The 20052-nt window shown below is 47.2% G+C and overlaps 1 protein-coding gene across 1 annotated transcript in view; it reads right to left on the reverse strand.

Moving 5' to 3' along the window:
- Positions 1-99: 99 nt before the first annotated feature.
- Positions 100-20052, reverse strand: part of mfsd2ab (MFSD2 lysolipid transporter A, lysophospholipid b) — a 60845-nt gene continuing 40892 nt past the window's right edge. Inside the window, exons 10-14 of the mRNA XM_031795021.1 lie at positions 13136-13219; positions 11302-11414; positions 9437-9580; positions 8919-9095; positions 100-7588 (exon numbers count right to left, since the gene is read on the reverse strand). Of these exons, the coding sequence (XP_031650881.1) occupies positions 7534-7588; positions 8919-9095; positions 9437-9580; positions 11302-11414; positions 13136-13219 (573 nt within the window). The 3' untranslated portion in view covers positions 100-7533. The remainder of the gene's footprint in view (positions 7589-8918; positions 9096-9436; positions 9581-11301; positions 11415-13135; positions 13220-20052) is intronic.

The raw sequence follows: 20052 nt of genomic DNA on the forward strand, positions 1-20052 counted from the left end.
GCGGGGGGTGGGGGGGTGGCCCTTTCGTTACATCAGCTGTACATCACATTGATAGGAAATGTATTTCCTTAGTGAATTCTGACAGACAAAAGCACAATACTGCATCAATTAGTATAACATTTATTAAATAACTACTTCGAACACCCGTTCAGATCACTTTCTGGCACGGATATCAACAGATATACAACTTTTACTTACATATATTATTTACATTATGCACAGGAGGTGTGTGTGTGTGTGTCTGTGTGTGTGTGTCTGTGTGTGTGTGTGTGTGTCTGTGTGTGTGTGTCTGTGTGTCTGTGTGTGTGTGTGTGTGTGTGTGTGTGTGTCTGTGTGTGTGTGTCTGTGTGTGTGTGTCTGTGTGTGTGTGTCTGTGTGTGTGTGTCTGTGTGTGTGTGTCTGTGTGTGTGTGTCTGTGTGTGTGTGTCTGTGTGTGTGTGTCTGTGTGTGTGTACAAGGCATTGTTACAGCTCTGTGCGGAAGTAAGTTATATTAAAAACTATTCTCGTTTTAGAGCCTAAACACGTTTGCCTTCTGCTGCCTTGAGTCGAACAGGAAGGTCATCGCCAAACATATTCATCAAAAGAAAATAAGAAAAAAACAAGACAACAGTAAACATGAACTAATGTGACTGATGTGACATTTCAGGTAATTACCATATAGCTCCTGTCTTGGGCCAATCAGTGTAATTTTGTAAAATGTCAGATCTCTATGGCAAGAGGCATCATTCACCCAAGTTTAATCCACAAATCGTCCCAGTGCTGTCAGAAAGCGTGTGACAAATGACAGATAGACAGATCCACACTCCCCTCACGGATATCATTGTGTGGGACAATGACACGTTTTTCTCATTGTATGAGACTGATCAGGTAGAAATGGTAAAATCTGGTAACCGAAGTTGGATTTGTCTTCTCTCTAGCCACTTTTGGCACACAAGACGTCCACTAGCTCTGGTCCAGGGCACTAGACCGGTCCTCTAACTAGGACCAGAGCTAGATGTCCACTAGCTCTGGTCCAGGGCACTAGACCGGTCCTCTAACTAGGACCAGAGCTAGGTGACCACTAGAGAGACTATTATGCGCTAAATCAAACACTATAATTGTCTGTAAATATATAAACCGTATGTATAACATAACTTTGTTAATACACTGTACAAAAAATAGAAATGCATCATGTAAAGTGTTGATCTCATGTTTCATGAGCTGAAATTAAAGATCCCAGAAACGTTCCATTGTCTACAAATGTGTTTACATCCCTATTAGTGAGCATTTTATCCTTTGACAAGATAATCCATCCACCTGACAGGTGCGGCATATCAAGAAGCTGATTAAACAGCATGATCATTACACAGGTGCACTTTGTGCTGGGGGGCACAATAAAAAGGTCACTCTAAAATGTGCAGTTTTGTCACAACGACACAATGCCACAGATGTCTCAAGTTGAGGGAGTGTGCAGGCTGACTGCAGAAATGTCCACCAGGGTTGTTGACAAATAATTGAAATGTTCATTTCTCTACCGTAAACTTTAGAGAATTTGGCAGTCCGTCCAACCGGCCTCACAAACGCAGACCAAGCAGGCCCAGAACCTCCACATCCGTCTTCTTCACCTGTGGGATTGTCTGACACCAACCACCCAGACAGCTGATGAAACTGTGGGTTTGCACAACCAACTAATTTCTGCACAAACTGTCAGAAACCATCTCAGGGAAGCTCATCTGCGTGCTCGTCGTCCTCACCAGGGTCTTGACCTGACTGCAGTTTGGTGTCGTAAACAAATTCAGTTGGAAAATGCTCCCCTTCGATGGCTGCTAGAGAAGTGTGCTCTTCATGGATGAATCCTGGTTTCAACTGTAACAGGCAGATGCCAGACAGCGTTTATGGCGTTGTGTGGGGCGAGCGGTTTGCTGATGTCAACGTTGTGAACAGAATGCCCCATGGTGGCGGTGGTGTTATGGTATGGGACAGGCATAAACGAGAGACAACGAACATAAGTGCATTTTACCGATGGCAAATCTGAATGCATAGAGATACAGTGATGAGATCCTGAGGCCCGTTGTCGTGCCATTCATCCGCCGCCATCACCTCATGTTTCACCACGATAAAGCACAGCACCATGTCGCAAGGATCTGTTACACCATTCCTGGAAGCTGAAAATGTCCCAGTTCTTCCATGTCCTGCATACAAACCAGACATGTCAACCCATTGATCATGTTTGGGATGCTCTGGATCTACGTGTATGACAGCGTGTTCCAGTTCCCGCCAATATCCAGAAACTTCCGACAGCCATTGAAGAGGAGTGGGACGACATTCCACAGGCCACAATCAACAGCCTGATCAAGAAGGAGATGTGTCGCGCTGCATGAAGCAAATGCCGGTCACTCCGAATACTGACTGGTTTCCTGATCCACGCCTATACCTTTTTTCTTGTTGATATTTGACCAACAGATGCATATCTGTATTCCCAGTCATGTGAAATCCATAGATTAAGGCCTAATTCAGTTATTTCACTTGACTTGATTTCCTTATACAGTTCATATAACTCATTAAAATCATTGCATGTTAAAAAAAATAAAAATAAATTCAGTGTAAGATGATATCTTCCATGGAGCTGATGTATAGGCCTAGTGGTCTTCGTCTGTAAATCAATTTCAACTGACATCCTGTGGACACTTTCAGTACATTAACACACAAACTTCATACCCCCCCCCCCCCCCCATTTTCAAATACTTTGACTTGCTTGCCTTTTCGGGGGCCCCGCCCCCCCCCCCCCACCAAAAAAAACACAGCTACACAAAAAGACAAGACTGAGAATTTACCATTTCAAAATGTTAAAATAAATTACAATGAATAAGAAATACAGTTAACTTTCCAAATAAAAAGGTTTTGAGACCAATACACATAGGAGTAACTTTGTAGTACTCATTCAGAACTCATTTCAGTCGCAACAGCAACCTTTAAAAATGTTATTTAAAAAAAATAGGATAAATCTAGAATATAAGCAGGACATTTTTTTTTTCTTCCCCCCCAAAAAAAATATCCATGCCTCAAATGTAACTCAAATACTTCAAGAGTCTTTCTAGATTAGTACGAGCTGTCGTTCTGGTTTTACCCAACACTAAGTCTTGAACTAGTAACGCTGTTGTAGTGATACTATATATAGTTTGTATAGGCTGTGTGAAATAGCTTGGTTAACAGTTGTACTGTTAGTGGTTCTGGTTTAATGGTGAGGTAAGTGCTGTGATGAAAACAGCTTTTACCTCCAGTTTATTAGACTACAGAGTTGGTCCCAAATCTGTTCTGGGCCACACTGGGGTGTATTCATTTGTGCACTAGGAATGTTTATATTGCACAAATTCAGGTAGGTTCCTCCCTGTTTGCTTTCCTAATGAATACGCCCGTGTTGAATATGCTTATGGTCAAGTTCATTTTGTATGGCCCGGTGCCTCTGGGTAGGCAGTGTTTGTATATTTTAGGGCATTGCATTGGTCCTTAAGTGAAATCTCCACCCACCAGGGGCACTGGACCGTGCAAAACAAACCCGCACATAGAAAAGTGGGTAAAGAAACATATGAGATGGTTTCAAAACTGCATGAAACACACAACTTGTAAAACAAAAATTGATAAGAGACCTCACTTCCTTGTGAAGTGTGTCAAACAGCAGACAAGGTTTTAAAAGGAAGTAAATTATACAAATCTAACTCATTGCAGACATTGTTGGTTTTGTTTATGTACATATTTAGAAAAGGGAAAAAAAAAGTGTTGAATTAACAGTATGCAGATACTGGGACTAACAGGTCGACAATATATTACACATCAGAAGCAGCTGGATTAGGACAATACAGAGTAGTCAGAGTCCTAAGTAGTCAGAGTCCTAACAGTCACGACAGTATAAAGTAGTCAGAGACCTAACAGTCAAGACAGTACAAAGTAGTCAGAGTCCTAACAGTCACGCCAGTATAAAGTAGTCAGAGTCCTAACAGTCACGACAGTATAAAGTAGTCAGAGTCCTAACAGTCACGACAGTATAAAGTAGTCAGAGTCCTAACAGTCACGACAGTATAAAGTAGTCAGAGTCCTAACAGTCACGACAGTATAAAGTAGTCAGAGATCTAACAGTCACGACAGTATAAAGTAGTCAGAGCCCTAACAGTCACGACAGTATTAAGTAGTCAGAGACCTAACAGTCAAGACAGTACAAAGTAGTCAGAGTCCTAACAGTCACGCCAGTATAAAGTAGTCAGAGTCCTAACAGTCACGACAGTATAAAGTAGTCAGAGTCCTAACAGTCACGACAGTATAAAGTAGTCAGAGTCCTAACAGTCACGACAGTATAAAGTAGTCAGAGTCCTAACAGTCACGACAGTATAAAGTAGTCAGAGTCCTAACAGTCAAGACAGTACAAAGTAGTCAGAATCCTAACAGTCACGACAGTATAAAGTAGTCAGAGTCCTAACAGTCAAGACAGTACAAAGTAGTCAGAGTCCTAACAGTCACGACAGTATAAAGTAGTCAGAGATCTAACAGTCACGACAGTATAAAGTAGTCAGAGCCCTAACAGTCACGACAGTATAAGTAGTCAGAGCCCTAACAGTCACGACAGTATAAAGTAGTCAGAGTCCTAACAGTCAAGACAGTACAAAGTAGTCAGAGTCCTAACAGTCACGACAGTATAAAGTAGTCAGAGACCTAACAGTCACGACAGTATAAAGTAGTCAGAGACCTAACAGTCACGACAGTATAAAGTAGTCAGAGCCCTAACAGTCACGACAGTATAAAGTAGTCAGAGTCCTAACAGTCAAGACAGTACAAAGTAGTCAGAGTCCTAACAGTCACGACAGTATAAAGTAGTCAGAGACCTAACAGTCAAGACAGTACAAAGTAGTCAGAGTCCTAACAGTCACGACAGTATAAAGTAGTCAGAGACCTAACAGTCACGACAGTATAAAGTAGTCAGAGCCCTAACAGTCACGACAGTATAAAGTAGTCAGAGCCCTAACAGTCAAGACAGTACAAAGTAGTCAGAGCCCTAACAGTCAAGACAGTACAAAGTAGTCAGAGCCCTAACAGTCAAGACAGTACAAAGTAGTCAGAGCCCTAACAGTCAAGACAGTACAAAGTAGTCAGAGTCCTAACAGTCAAGACAGTAAAGTAGTCAGAGCCCAAACAGTCAAGACAGTACAAAGTAGTCAGAGACCTAAGTAGTCAGAGCCCTAACAGTCAAGACAGTACAAAGTAGTCAGAGTCCTAACAGTCAAGACAGTACAAAGTAGTCAGAGCCCAAACAGTCAAGACAGTACAAAGTAGTCAGAGTCATACCAGTCAAGACAGTACAAAGTAGTCAGAGTCCTACCAGTCAAGACAGTACAGTAGTCCTACCAGTCAAGACAGTACAGTAGTCCTACCAGTCAAGACAGTACAGTAGTCCTACCAGTCAAGACAGTACAGTAGTCCTACCAGTCAAGACAGTACAGTAGTCCTACCAGTCAAGACAGTACAGTAGTCCTACCAGTCAAGACAGTACAGTAGTCCTACCAGTCAAGACAGTACAGTAGTCCTACCAGTCAAGACAGTACAGTAGTCCTACCAGTCAAGACAGTACAGTAGTCCTACCAGTCAAGACAGTACAGTAGTCCTACCAGTCAAGACAGTACAGTAGTCCTACCAGTCAAGACAGTACAGTAGTCCTACCAGTCAAGACAGTACAGTAGTCCTACCAGTCAAGACAGTACAGTAGTCCTACCAGTCAAGACAGTACAGTAGTCCTACCAGTCAAGACAGTACAGTAGTCCTACCAGTCAAGACAGTACAGTAGTCCTACCAGTCAAGACAGTACAGTAGTCCTACCAGTCAAGACAGTACAGTAGTCCTACCAGTCAAGACAGTACAGTAGTCCTACCAGTCAAGACAGTACAGTAGTCCTACCAGTCAAGACAGTACAGTAGTCCTACCAGTCAAGACAGTACAGTAGTCCTACCAGTCAAGACAGTACAGTAGTCCTACCAGTCAAGACAGTACAGTAGTCCTACCAGTCAAGACAGTACAGTAGTCCTACCAGTCAAGACAGTACAGTAGTCCTACCAGTCAAGACAGTACAGTAGTCCTACCAGTCAAGACAGTACAGTAGTCCTACCAGTCAAGACAGTACAGTAGTCCTACCAGTCAAGACAGTACAGTAGTCCTACCAGTCAAGACAGTACAGTAGTCCTACCAGTCAAGACAGTACAGTAGTCCTACCAGTCAAGACAGTACAGTAGTCCTACCAGTCAAGACAGTACAGTAGTCCTACCAGTCAAGACAGTACAGTAGTCCTACCAGTCAAGACAGTACAGTAGTCCTACCAGTCAAGACAGTACAGTAGTCCTACCAGTCAAGACAGTACAGTAGTCCTACCAGTCAAGACAGTACAGTAGTCCTACCAGTCAAGACAGTACAGTAGTCCTACCAGTCAAGACAGTACAGTAGTCCTACCAGTCAAGACAGTACAGTAGTCCTACCAGTCAAGACAGTACAGTAGTCCTACCAGTCAAGACAGTACAGTAGTCCTACCAGTCAAGACAGTACAGTAGTCCTACCAGTCAAGACAGTACAGTAGTCCTACCAGTCAAGACAGTACAGTAGTCCTACCAGTCAAGACAGTACAGTAGTCCTACCAGTCAAGACAGTACAGTAGTCCTACCAGTCAAGACAGTACAGTAGTCCTACCAGTCAAGACAGTACAGTAGTCCTACCAGTCAAGACAGTACCAAACTGTCTGTATACACTTAGTAGAAACATTTAATATTCAAAATTTTTGTAGAAATATTCTAATCAAAAAAAATATATATATTATTTTAAAATGTTGGCTTTTGTAACCGATACCAGTAAAAAATCAAATGAATAAAAAGGCTCTTATTTAGCTTTCGACAGTCTTCATCTCCACCCTGGAAAAAGAGGGGTGTAGTAAATTGTTCTAGTGCAGTGTCTAAAGTCATTAGAGATTTTCAAGTTATACCTACGATAGATAAAGTTATGGCAATATACATCAACAGTACTATGCATTGTACCCATAACATTAAGGTTCCTGTGCAACATTAATTTGACATTAAAAACATCTCAAATGACACCGTAAAAAGCCCCCATGGAGGTCACTACAGTTACAGCCCCGTGTAGTGCACAAGGAAATGGGTTGCCGTTTTAGATTTGACCCAAAACAACACTGACAACCGAGCGGGTGACGTCTGTTGGGAAAATGTGTCATAGCTGAAGTGGGCGGGACTTAAACCAGGAAGGCCGTCAGTCATATGCTTCCTTTGCCATTGTGGGGGGGGGGGGGGGTAAGATATGTTGTCGTTCCTTGCCATAGGGAACTGCAGTTTTAGAAACATTTTCTGGTTTCGGCCTTGTGTTAGTGATCCTTTTAAGTTCAGAGACCTGAAGCAGCAGTGTGATTGGATGGAAGCAGTGTCGCCTTTGTGATAGGTCCAGACCCCCTCATTAGCCCCACCCAGTGTAAGCAACAATCAGTCACGCCATTGGTCCATGGGTGTTCTAGAACCTACACCATGTTTGTCAGTTCTGTTGAGTCGGTTTCGGAGTCTGCCTCATTTTCCCTGTGAGAACAGAACAGAGAGACCCGGGGATTACACACGACAGACAAGCAGACATATACCTGAACAGTTCACAACAAAATGTACTTGATGAAAAGCCTGGGTACCAGGCATGGCAAGGAGTGGCAAGTAGTGGAATAATAGCACAAACAGACTGGCACCCAGGGTCCTTTATGAGTAAAGGGTTCATACAGACAGTGGTCCAATTCAAGGTCTGTCCAAGTACTTTTTCCAAGCACTAATATTTATGTTCAAGGACCATCAATTTGTAAATAGTTCCTATTATGCAATTGCTTGTAGTCGCCACCAGATGGCAGTATATCACCACAACCTCAAAACGACTAATTTACTATTCATTACAACCTCACAAGTTCTACTCAATAATTTGTTGATTCTCTACTTATTTCCTACATACATGAGTGGTAAGTCAGTAGTGATGGTGTAATTTGAGTAGTGATGAGCAGAGTTAGGTCCCCTAACGCCTACTGGTGAACATCTATTCACATTACTACACAATTCCAGCTTAATGCCTGTATTGTATTTTTTTATTGGGAATTTGGGAATTTACTACTTAATAGCTACAAAAAAAGCATCTTGCTTCCGACCGGCAGCTTTAGGGTGAGTTCGTAAATTGCCTCCAGCTTGTCAGAGGTCACTCTGGGTTCTTGGTAAATTCAGAGCGTTTCGCTCTCAGAGTGTTCGGCGCCCAGCTCTGGCCGAGGAATAAGGTTGTTCTGAGCGTTCTGACTGTAACGGCAGTCAAGCACCCAAGCTAACTGGCTAACAGTAACTAGCCACTTCCAGACACATAATGAGAGAACAGCTCACTCTGACCATTTTACTCCCACCAGCAGAGCTGGTTAGGCTGTTTTCATGTTAACCAGAGTGACGTTTACTGATACCGGCCATCTTCAACGAGTGTTGAGCGTACGTAAATGTGTCCGTTATTCTGCGCTCTGGTACACTCAGACGAGAGTGCTCTGAAATCGGAGTAGAAGTGAATTTACGAACACACCCTTAGTGACGCTGGTCGGGAGAATGGCGGGAGGGCTGTGTGAGTAACGGGCCAACAGAACGGCAGGAGCACGGCGAAAGCAGGTACCAAGTGAATGAGGAGATTGGTGGGGAAAAGTTACATAATTTATAACTGGCGCCATCGCAGGACGCAGCGTTGAACCCTGTGAGTGCTTCTGAAAGCAATAAGTTATCTTATAATGGTAAACAATTTGGCAATATTTCCAGGTCTATGCCTATGGTATATCTATCCAATCCGGTTATATATACACAGGAAATGCTTGGGGTACGAGGCCCGAGTCAGACATGCAAGTCTTACCGTTGCTCCTGCAGCAGCTTCCTGTTGCCCTGCCTCCTCTCTTCGTCGATTGGATAAGAGCGGAATATGACCAGACCAATCAGAAGGAGTCCTATGGGTGCCGCGGAGACCAGAACCTTCAGGGTTATATCCACGTTCTCAGGCTGGGTGCAACCTCGAGTCATATACCCTGCAAAACTACAGATGGAGTGAAGGAGAGCAGGAAATCATGAGGGAGGAATTTAATCACATGACTTTGATCAAAGATGTTCATGTGACACACTAATACTAATTCAGATGGAGAAGTAATCCTGTGCTTTGAAGTGGGATTTTGGCTTATCCTCATGTTTTTTTTTACTGGGAAAGTAAAACTTCCTGACTGATGATATCTAAATGAATATGTACAGCATGAAGGGGCCGCAAGGGGCCGCAAGGGGCCACAAGGGGCCGCAAGGGGCCGCAAGGGGCCGCAAGGGGCCGCAAGGGGCCACAAGGGGCCGCAAGAGGCCAAAGTCTCCATCTGTGAAGGGTAAACTTACTCCAAGCTGAGAGTAGAGATCCCCAGAGAGATTCCAGAGGCAAACTTGGTGAAGAAGACGTAGAAGGAATAAAAGATGGCTTCGTGACCCCGAGAGTCTGGGTTCTGGACCTGGAAGTCATCCACCACGTCTGGCAACATGGACCTAGAGACAGAGACAGAGACAGAGAGTCAGTAACATCCTCCACATCTGGCAACATGGACCTAGAGACAGAGACAGAGAGTCAGTCAAATCCTCCACATCTGGCAACATGGACCTAGAGACAGAGAGACAGAGAGTCAGAGAGTCAGTAACATCCTCCACATCTGGCAACATGGACCTAGAGACAGAGACAGAGAGTCAGTAATATCCTCCACATCTGGCAACATGGACCTAGAGACAGAGAGTCAGTAACATCCTCCACATCTGGCAACATGGACCTAGAGACAGAGACAGAGAGTCAGTAAAATCCACCACATCTGGCAACATGGACCTAGAGACAGAGAGTCAGTAACATCCTCCACATCTGGCAACATGGACCTAGAGACAGAGAGACAGAGAGTCAGTAACATCCTCCACATCTGGCAACATGGACCTAGAGACAGAGAGACAGAGAGTCAGAGAGTCAGTAACATCCTCCACATCTGGCAACATGGACCTAGAGACAGAGACAGAGAGTCAGTAACATCCTCCACATCTGGCAACATGGACCTAGAGACAGAGACAGAGAGACAGAGAGTCAGTAACATCCTCCACATCTGGCAACATGGACCTAGAGACAGAGACAGAGAGTCAGTAACATCCTCCACATCTGGCAACATGGACCTAGAGACAGAGACAGAGAGACAGAGAGTCAGTAACATCCTCCACATCTGGCAACATGGACCTAGAGACAGAGACAGAGAGACAGAGAGTCAGTAACATCCTCCACATCTGGCAACATGGACCTAGAGACAGAGAGTCAGTAACATCCTCCACATCTGGCAACATGGACCTAGAGACAGAGACAGAGAGAGAGAGAGTCAGTAACATCCTCCACATCTGGCAACATGGACCTAGAGACAGAGACAGAGAGAGAGAGAGTCAGTAACATCCTCCACATCTGGCAACATGGACCTAGAGACAGAGACAGAGAGTCAGTAATATCCTCCACATCTGGCAACATGGACCTAGAGACAGAGAGTCAGTAACATCCTCCACATCTGGCAACATGGACCTAGAGACAGAGACAGAGAGTCAGTAACATCCTCCACATCTGGCAACATGGACCTAGAGACAGAGAGTCAGTAACATCCTCCACATCTGGCAACATGGACCCAGAGACAGAGAGACAGAGAGTCAGTAACATCCTCCACATCTGGCAACATGGACCTAGAGACAGAGACAGAGAGTCAGTAAAATCCACCACATCTGGCAACATGGACCTAGAGACAGAGAGTCAGTAACATCCTCCACATCTGGCAACATGGACCTAGAGACAGAGAGACAGAGAGTCAGTAACATCCTCCACATCTGGCAACATGGACCTAGAGACAGAGACAGAGAGTCAGTAAAATCCACCACATCTGGCAACATGGACCTAGAGACAGAGAGTCAGTAACATCCTCCACATCTGGCAACATGGACCTAGAGACAGAGACAGAGAGAGAGAGAGTCAGTAACATCCTCCACATCTGGCAACATGGACCTAGAGACAGAGACAGAGAGTCAGTAACATCCTCCACATCTGGCAACATGGACCTAGAGACAGAGAGTCAGTAACATCCTCCACATCTGGCAACATGGACCTAGAGACAGAGAGAGAGAGAAACCAGTCAGTGATATAAAAAAAAAGAGGGAAAACAGTGAAACAGAAAGATGAGTGACAGACAGCTACTCCAACTCACCATGGCAACAGGAAGGCAGCAGCGACTCCGACCCCGGCAGCGAATGACACGAGGTAGGTAATGATGAGATTACTCTTCACACACACCACTAGGATCATGAAGGGGATCACAGACTGCAGAGAGGAGAGAAAACATCATTCACCAATGATGAACACAGAATGTTACGTTACAGCCTTACTCTAAAATTGATTTGTTTTTTTTCTTCTCCTTCATCAATCTACACACAATACCCCATAATGACAAAGCAAAAACAGGTTTTTTTTTTTTTTTTGCAAATTTATATTTATAAAAAACGGAACTATCACATTTACATAAGTATCCAGGCTGTATCACAACCGGTCGTGATTGGGAGTCCCATAGGGCGGTGCACCATTGGCCCAGCGTCGTCCGGGTTAGGGTTTGGGCGGGGTAGGTCTTCATTGCAAATAAGAATTTGTTCTTAAGTGACTTGTCTAGTTAAATAAAATGTTTAAAAAAATTGCAAAAATCCTGAAGTATCCATTTAACGTGGTCCTTGAGATACAAATGACCTGGAGATGCTTGGTCTTCATTGAAAGGCATCTGCATGCTTCCCAGCCAAAACGGGTTTGTGCATTTATTATGACGACATTTTGTGACGGTTTTGGACTTCGGTGGGGGATTTTTCAGAGCCCAAGTCTACGCCTCTTCGTCTGTGAAACAGTAGACTTTCTTCAGTTGTCATTTAACAAGCGACGACTCATTTAGATAGATGTATGTAAGATAGATGTAATATTGAGCGACTAAGATCTCGGCAAATAACGTACAAATTAATGTCCGATTTCTTGAGTTAGATTAATTCGGACAATTGTTTAGGAAGTGTATACTGGCTACTGTGTCTCAAAATGGACAAACAGTATCATTATTGCCTTTTTCTCATTTTTCAAGCAAATCTCTTTTAAGGGAGTATGCGAGCACACTCGTTTGGATTGGCTAGCTGAGATCGGCTAACTGAGATCGGCTAGCTGAGATCGGCTAGCTGAGATCGGCTAGCTGAGATCGGCTAACTGAGATCGGCTAGCTGAGATCGGCTAGCTGAGATCGGCTAACTGAGATCGGCTAGCTGAGATCGGCTAACTGAGATCGGCTAGCTGAGATCGGCTAGCTGAGATCGGCTAGCTGAGATCGGCTAACTGAGATCGGCTAGCTGAGATCGGCTAGCTGAGATCGGCTAGCTGAGATCGGCTAACTGAGATCGGCTAGCTGAGATCGGCTAGCTGAGATCGGCTAACTGAGATCGGCTAACTGAGATCGGCTAGCTGAGATCGGCTAGCTGAGATCGGCTAGCTGAGTTCGGCTAGCTGAGATCGGCTAACTGAGATCGGCTAGCTGAGTTCGGCTAGCTGAGATCGGCTAGCTGAGATCGGCTAGCTGAGATCGGCTAGCTGAGTTCGACTAGATGAGTTCGGCTAGCTGAGATCGGCTAGCTGAGTTCGGCTAGCTGAGATCGGCTAGCTGAGATCGGCTAGCTGAGATCGGCTAACTGAGATCGGCTAGCTGAGATCGGCTAGCTGAGATCGGCTAACTGAGATCGGCTAGCTGAGATCGGCTAGCTGAGATCGGCTAACTGAGTTCGGCTAGCTGAGATCGGCTAACTGAGATCGGCTAGCTGAGATCGGCTAACTGAGATCGGCTAGCTGACAACCAATCTGAAGCATGTTAACACCTTAAGGCATGGTGCCTTTCCAATGTCAGGCTTTGCATGAAAGAAGTTGCCTTCAGTGTCTCCTCATCCAAGGCCCTGGCCCAATAAAGCCTGCCTCCATGGACTAAGGCATTTTGTGTGTGATCATTCTGAGGGTATGCTAAGTCTTACAGAGATGCCGATGTACACAGCTGTCTTCTTGCCAAACTTGGTGAGGAACCACTGCCAGAAGGGGATGGTGAGCGTCGCAGCGAGCTGGAGAGAAAACAAGACCCAAGAAATGGGGTTTAGTCAAGACATAATATAAAAAATGGTTGTGTTTCTAGTTGAGTATGTATGTTTCTGTTGCCATATTTACTTCAATGACCAGGCTATAGGGTTCCAGTCCGTTTCAACTTTAGCCAACGTGCCAAGAGAACGGTCGAGTCTCAAATGGAACCCGATTTGTTTGATGGAACTTTCGACCATAAAAGGAATAGGGTTCTGTTTGAGATGCCACCTTCAGTCTTTGGAACATGTTATGTAGCAGACTACAAAAAAAAACATCCAAAAACAGCATCACTGTCTGGTTTGTGTTTTGGGGATTTATCAGGTCTTCCCTAAGGAAGACATTCTCAACCTCTCCTAATCCACCTATCACATGCCTGGCGACTCAACAGCATCACTGTGTGGTTTGTGTTTTTGGGGATTTATCAGGTCTTCCCTAAGGAAGACATTCTCAACCTCTCCTAATCCACCTATCACATGCCTGGCGACTCAACAGCATCACTGTGTGGTTTGTGTTTTTGGGGATTTATCAGGTCTTCCCTAAGGAAGACATTCTCAACCTCTCCTAATCCACCTATCACATGCCTGGCGACTCAACAGCATCACTGTGTGGTTTGTGTTTTTGGGGATTTATCAGGTCTTCCCTAAGGAAGACATTCTCAACCTCTCTAATCCACCTATCACATGCCTGGCGACTAAACAGCATCACTGTCTGGTTTGTGTTTTGGGGATTTATCAGGTCTTCCTAAGGAAGACATTCTCAACCTCTCTAATCCACCTATCACATGCCTGGCGACTCAACAGCATCACTGTGTGGTTTGTGTTTTTGGGGATTTATCAGGTCTTCCCTAAGGAAGACATTCTCAACCTCTCCTAATCCACCTATCACATGCCTGGCGACTCAATCTGAATTTTTTCCGCCAGTTTAGTTCATGGGACAAATCAGAACGATTAGAATGGGTTTGCAGTCTTGAAATCAGCGGGGAGGTACTCAGATCCAGCCACATAGCGGAAAATAAACAAACATCTGTGGGCGTGGAGTAGCGTTCGGCCGGGTAGCCAGGCAACCCATAACGACACAGCAGAGGTAGGAATTGCAGGATGCTTCACAAAACAATCCAGTGGACATTTTAATAGGGACATTCCTGCATTCCCCATCTGATGGACCTCTGACTTTATGGTTTAGCCAATAAGAGGTCAAACATTGACCCCCTATGGGCGCCACTAGGATGCCAGTCGTTTCCCCTTCTTTTTGGATGTGTTTGTTTAAGAATACGTTAACATTGTGTGTGTTGTAGGAGTTAATACTGCAAAGAAAGTACTTAGCATAAAAGGTACATTTTCCTCAACCTGCTCTAGTAAATCCAGTAATCTCAAGAGTAACTTCACTTTGTCTGTGTCCTCTTTCTAGTGCATCAGCTGTTAGTGTGTGTGTGTGTGTGTGTGTGTGTGTGTGTGTGTGTGTGTGTGTGTGTGTGTGTGTGTGTGTGTGTGTGTGGACTGCATCTGCTAAACATCTTCACAATGCTTGTTCTGCTTCCTGGCAATACCACATCAAGGTAATCTGCATCTGCTTTCCCCTGAACTGTCTGCACTTCGCTGCCTGTCTAATCTCTCTCCTTCCAGTATCACAAACATTTGCATAGTCTACAAAAAAAACTGTGTGAATAGACCATGTTCTGAACACAACAGCAGGGTTCGTACAGACAGTGGCAAGGAGTGGAATAATAGCACAAACAGACTGGCACCCAGGCTCATTTATGAGTAAAGGGTTCATACAGACAGTTGTCCAATTCAAGGTCTGTCCAAGTACTTTTTCCAAGCACTAATATTTATGTTCAAGGACCATCAATTTGTGAAATAGTTCCTATAATGCAATTGTTTGTAGTCGGCACCAGATGGCAGTATATCACCACAACCTCAAAACGACTAATTTACTATTCATTACAACCTCACAAGTTCTACTCAATAATTTGTTGATTCACTACTTATCTCCTACATACATGAGTGGGAAGTCAGTAGTGATGGTGTAATTTGAGTAGTGATGAGCAGAGTTAGGTCCCCTAACGCCTACTGGTGAACATCTATTCACATTACTACACATTTCCAGCTTAATGCTTGCATTGTATTTTTTTATTGGGCATTTGGGAATTTACTACTTAATAGCTACAAAAAAAAGCATCTTGCTTTTGACCGGCAGCTTTAATGTCGCCAGGAGAACGGCGGGTGGGCTGTGTGAGGGAAGACGGCCACCAGAACGGCAGGAATATCGCGGGCTCCCCATAAAATGAGGCGATTTGCAAAAAAGCTCTGCAGGTTGTTCCAGAGTAAATGTCTGAAATGGCGCCAGCGTAGGATGTAGAGTTGTGTATTTTTTGTCCCTGAAAAAGCCACATGAAGGGTCATTCTCCCACGCTGCAATGTCAAAGTCTGATTAATTCTTTGGACCTTACATGGTGTGGGTCAGTTGGGCAGTTAACATTTTTAAAAAAGGTGGGTAAACTAGTGGCAGTGTGGGTGGAGCCTGGCTGAGTGGCAGTGTGGGTGGAGCTTGGCTGAGTGGCAGTGTGGGTGGAGCCTGGCTGAGTGGCAGTGTGGGTGGAGCCTGGCTGAGTGGCAGTGTGGGTGGAGCCTGGCTGAGTGGCAGTGTGGGTGGAGCCTGGCTGAGTGGCAGTGTGGGTGGAGCCTGGCTGAGTGGCAGTGTGGGTGGAGCCTGGCTGAGTGGCAGTGTGGGTGGAGCCTGGCTGAGTGGCAGTGTGGGTGGAGCCTGGCTGAGTGGCAGTGTGGGTGGAGCCTGGCTGAGTGGCAGTGTGGGTGGAGCTTGGCTGAGTGGCAGTGTGGGTGGAGCCTGGCTGAGTGGCAGTGTGGGTGGAGCCAGGCTGAGTGGCAGTGTGGGTGGAGCCTGGCTGAGTGGCAGTGTGGGTGGAGCCTGGCTGAGTGGCAGTGTGGGTGGAGCCTGGCTGAGTGGCAGTGTGGGTGGAGCCAGGCTGAGTGGCAGTGTGGGTGGAGCCTGGCTGAGTGGCAGTGTGGGTGGAGCCAGGCTGAGTGGCAGTGTGGGTAGAGCCTGGCTGAGTGGCAGTGTGGGTGGAGCCTGGCTGAGTGGCAGTGTGGGTGGAGCCTGGCTGAGTGGCAGTGTGGGTGGAGCCTGGCTGAGTGGCAGTGTGGGTGGAGCCTGGCTGAGTGGCAGTGTGGGTGGAGCCTGGCTGAGTGGCAGTGTGGGTGGAGCCTGGCTGAGTGGCAGCGTGGGTGGAGCTTGGCTGAGTGGCAGTGTGGGTGGAGCCTGGCTGAGTGGCAGTGTGGGTGGAGCCTGGCTGAGTGGCAGTGTGGGTGGAGCCTGGCTGAGTGGCAGCGTGGGTGGAGCCTGGCTGAGTGGCAGCGTGGGTGGAGCCTGGCTGAGTGGGAGTGTGGGTGGAATGAGCGAGCTCGCATGGCAACCGCAGCGTGAAGCATGTGAGGAAATTAAACTAGGACATGAATTTGCAACATTTCCTCAAATTTCCAACTTGAGAAAATGTGTGATATTCAAGGTATTCCAGTACTTGAATTTCAGAGTGCCAAATTCTTTAAGCACCTGGTGCAAACCCTGCAACAGGTTACTGTTGTCCTGTCTGTGTTCACCACTCGATTAGCAACACAACCACTTACAACACAGACAACTACTGGCTACTGTTGCTCCACAAGGTGCTGCTTGACAAGAACAAAGACCCTGAGTCCTAAATGGAACCATATTCCCTATATAGTGCACTACTTTAGACCAGAACCCTATGGAACCCTATTCCCTATATAGTGCACTACTTTAGACCAGAGTCCTATGGAACCCTATTCCCTATATAGTGCACTACTTTAGACCAGAGCCCTATGGAACCCTATTCCCTATATAGTGCACTACTTTAGACCAGAGCCCTATGGAACCCTATTCCCTATATAGTGCACTACTTTAGACCAGAGCGCTATGGAACCCTATTCCCTATATAGTGCACTACTTTAGACCAGAGCCCTATGGAACCCTATTCCCTATATAGTGCACTACTTTAGACCAGAGCCCTATGGAACCATATTCCCTATATAGTGCACTACTTTAGACCAGAACCCTATGGAACCCTATCCACTATATAGTGCACTACTTTAGACCAGAGCCCTATGGAACCATATTCCCTATATAGTGTACTACTTTAGACCAGAGCCCTATGGAACCCTATTCCCTATATAGTGCACTACTTTAGACCAGAGCCCTATGGAACCCTATTCCCTATATAGTGCACTACTTTAGACGAGAGCCCTATGGAACTGTATTCCCTATATAGTGCACTACTTTAGACCAGAACCCTATGGAACCCTATCCCCTATATAGTGCACTACTTTAGACCAGAGCCCTATGGAACCCTATTCCCTATATAGTGCACTACTTTAGACCAGAGCCCTATGGAACCCTATTCCCTATATAGTGCACTACTTTAGACCAGAGCCCTATGGAACCCTATATAGTGCACTACTTTAGACCAGAGCCCTATGGAACCGTATTCCCTATATAGTGCACTACTTTAGACCAGAACCCTATGGAACCCTATCCCCTATATAGTGCACTACTTTAGACCAGAGCCCTATGGAACCCTATTCCCTATATAGTGCACTACTTTAGACCAGAGCCCTATGGAACCCTATTCCCTATATAGTGCACTACTTTAGACCAGAGCCCTATGGAACCCTATTCCCTATATAGTGCACTACTTAGACCAGAACCCTATGGAACCATATTCGCTATATAGTGCACTACTTTAGACCAGAGCCCTTCAAGGTCTTTTGTCTTGCTGCCTACTGATGAAATACCCCCCCCCCCCCTGCCTTGGGGTCAATGTCTCGTTTACTACCCCCCCCCCCCCCAAACCCCTCGGTTCTCCCTCTGCCTTGGTCTCGTTTGCACCCCCCTGCCTCTGCCTTGGGGGTCAAGGTCTCGTTAGCCCCCCCGGGTTAAGGTCTTGTGCTCCCCCTCCCCCCCCGGGTTAAGGTCTCGTGCTCCCCCCCCCCGGGTTAAGGTCTCGTGCCCCCCCCCGTGTCCCCCCCCCCCCTGGGTTAAGGTCTCGTGTCCCCCCCCCCCCGGGTTAAGGTCTCGTGCTTCCCCCCCGGGTTAAGGTCTCGTGCTCCCCCCCCCGGGTTAAGGTCTCGTGCTCCCCCCCCTGGGTTAAGGTCTCGTGCTCCCCCTCCCCCCCGGGTTAAGGTCTCGTGCTCCCCCCCCCCGGGTTAAGGTCTCGTGCTCCCCCCCCCCCCCCCCCGGGTTAAGGTCTCGTGCTCCCCCTCCCCCCCGGGTTAAGGTCTCGTGTCCCCCCCCCCGGGTTAAGGTCTCGTGCTCCCCCTCCCCCCCCGGGTTAAGGTCTCGTGTCCCCCCCCCCGGGTTAAGGTCTCGTGCTCCCCCCCCGGGTTAAGGTCTCGTGCTCCCCCCCCCCCCGGGTTAAGGTCTCGTGTCCCCCCCCCCCGGGTTAAGGTCTCGTGCTCCCCCCCCGGGTTAAGGTCTCGTGCTCCCCCTCCCCCCCCGGGTTAAGGTCTCGTGTCCCCCCCCCCCCGGGTTAAGGTCTCGTGTCCCCCCCCCCCCGGGTTAAGGTCTCGTGCTCCCCCTCCCCCCCCGGGTTAAGGTCTCGTGCTCCCCCTCCCCCCCGGGTTAAGGTCTCGTGTCCCCCCCCCCCCGGGTTAAGGTCTCGTGCTCCCCCTCCCCCCCGGGTTAAGGTCTCGTGCTCCCCCTCCCCCCCGGGTTAAGGTCTCATGTCCCCCCCCCCCGGGTTAAGGTCTCGTGCTCCCCCTCCCCCCCCGGGTTAAGGTCTCGTGTCCCCCCCCCCGGGTTAAGGTCTCGTGCTCCCCCCCCGGGTTAAGGTCTCGTGCTCCCCCCCCCCCCCCCCCCCCCCGGGTTAAGGTCTCGTGTCCCCCCCCCCCCCCCCCCCGGGTTAAGGTCTCGTGCTCCCCCCCCGGGTTAAGGTCTCGTGCTCCCCCCCCCCCCCCCCCGGGTTAAGGTCTCGTGCTCCCCCCCCCCCCCGGGTTAAGGTCTCGTGCTCCCCCCCCCGGGTTAAGGTCTCGTGCTCCCCCCCCCCTGGGTTAAGGTCTCGTGCTCCCCCCTCCCCCCCGGGTTAAGGTCTCGTCCCCCCCCCCCCGGGTTAAGGTCTCGTGCTCCCCCCCCCCGGGTTAAGGTCTCGTGCTCCCCCCCCCCCCCCGGGTTAAGGTCTCGTGCTCCCCCTCCCCCCCCGGGTTAAGGTCTCGTTACATTATTTCTACAAGGACCAGGACTAATATGGTACATAAAAGACAAGGATATGAAGACAGATATTAAGACAGCCATCTTTTCCCATTTTAATTTATTGAATTAGCACTAAGCTTTTCAAACCCACTGACCAGTTCGTTCATATGCCTCATGTACTGTAGGAAGGTCATGTGTCCAACTAACTGCCAAACTCACTCAGTTACATTCCTGTTTGGATTTATAATCGTTCAATTAAGTCGTTTTAAAATCATATGACTGAGAAGAGAGGGATGAAAGCATGTCAGCGAAGCTAATTCCCCCCCCCCCCCCCCCCCCATTTAACCGTATATTTCTAAGAGAGGGGTGAGAGAGAGGCGCCCGTCTAGGGTCTTTACAGCAGTGGTAAAAATGGTCTGTGGGAACAGGCTGGTATTCAGACCAGGTCAGTGAATGTGATCACACATCAAAGTAATGAAAAGCTACAAGACACTGGCTACCATAGAGACAGACTGGACAACAACCTGAGAGTCTCTCTCTCTCTCTCTCTCTCGTCTCGCTCATCGGATCTCTCACTCTCCCTCTCTCGGTCTCTCTCTAC

The sequence above is a fragment of the Oncorhynchus kisutch genome, linkage group LG17, assembly GCF_002021735.2.
Source record: "Oncorhynchus kisutch isolate 150728-3 linkage group LG17, Okis_V2, whole genome shotgun sequence".
NCBI lineage: Eukaryota > Metazoa > Chordata > Actinopteri > Salmoniformes > Salmonidae > Oncorhynchus > Oncorhynchus kisutch.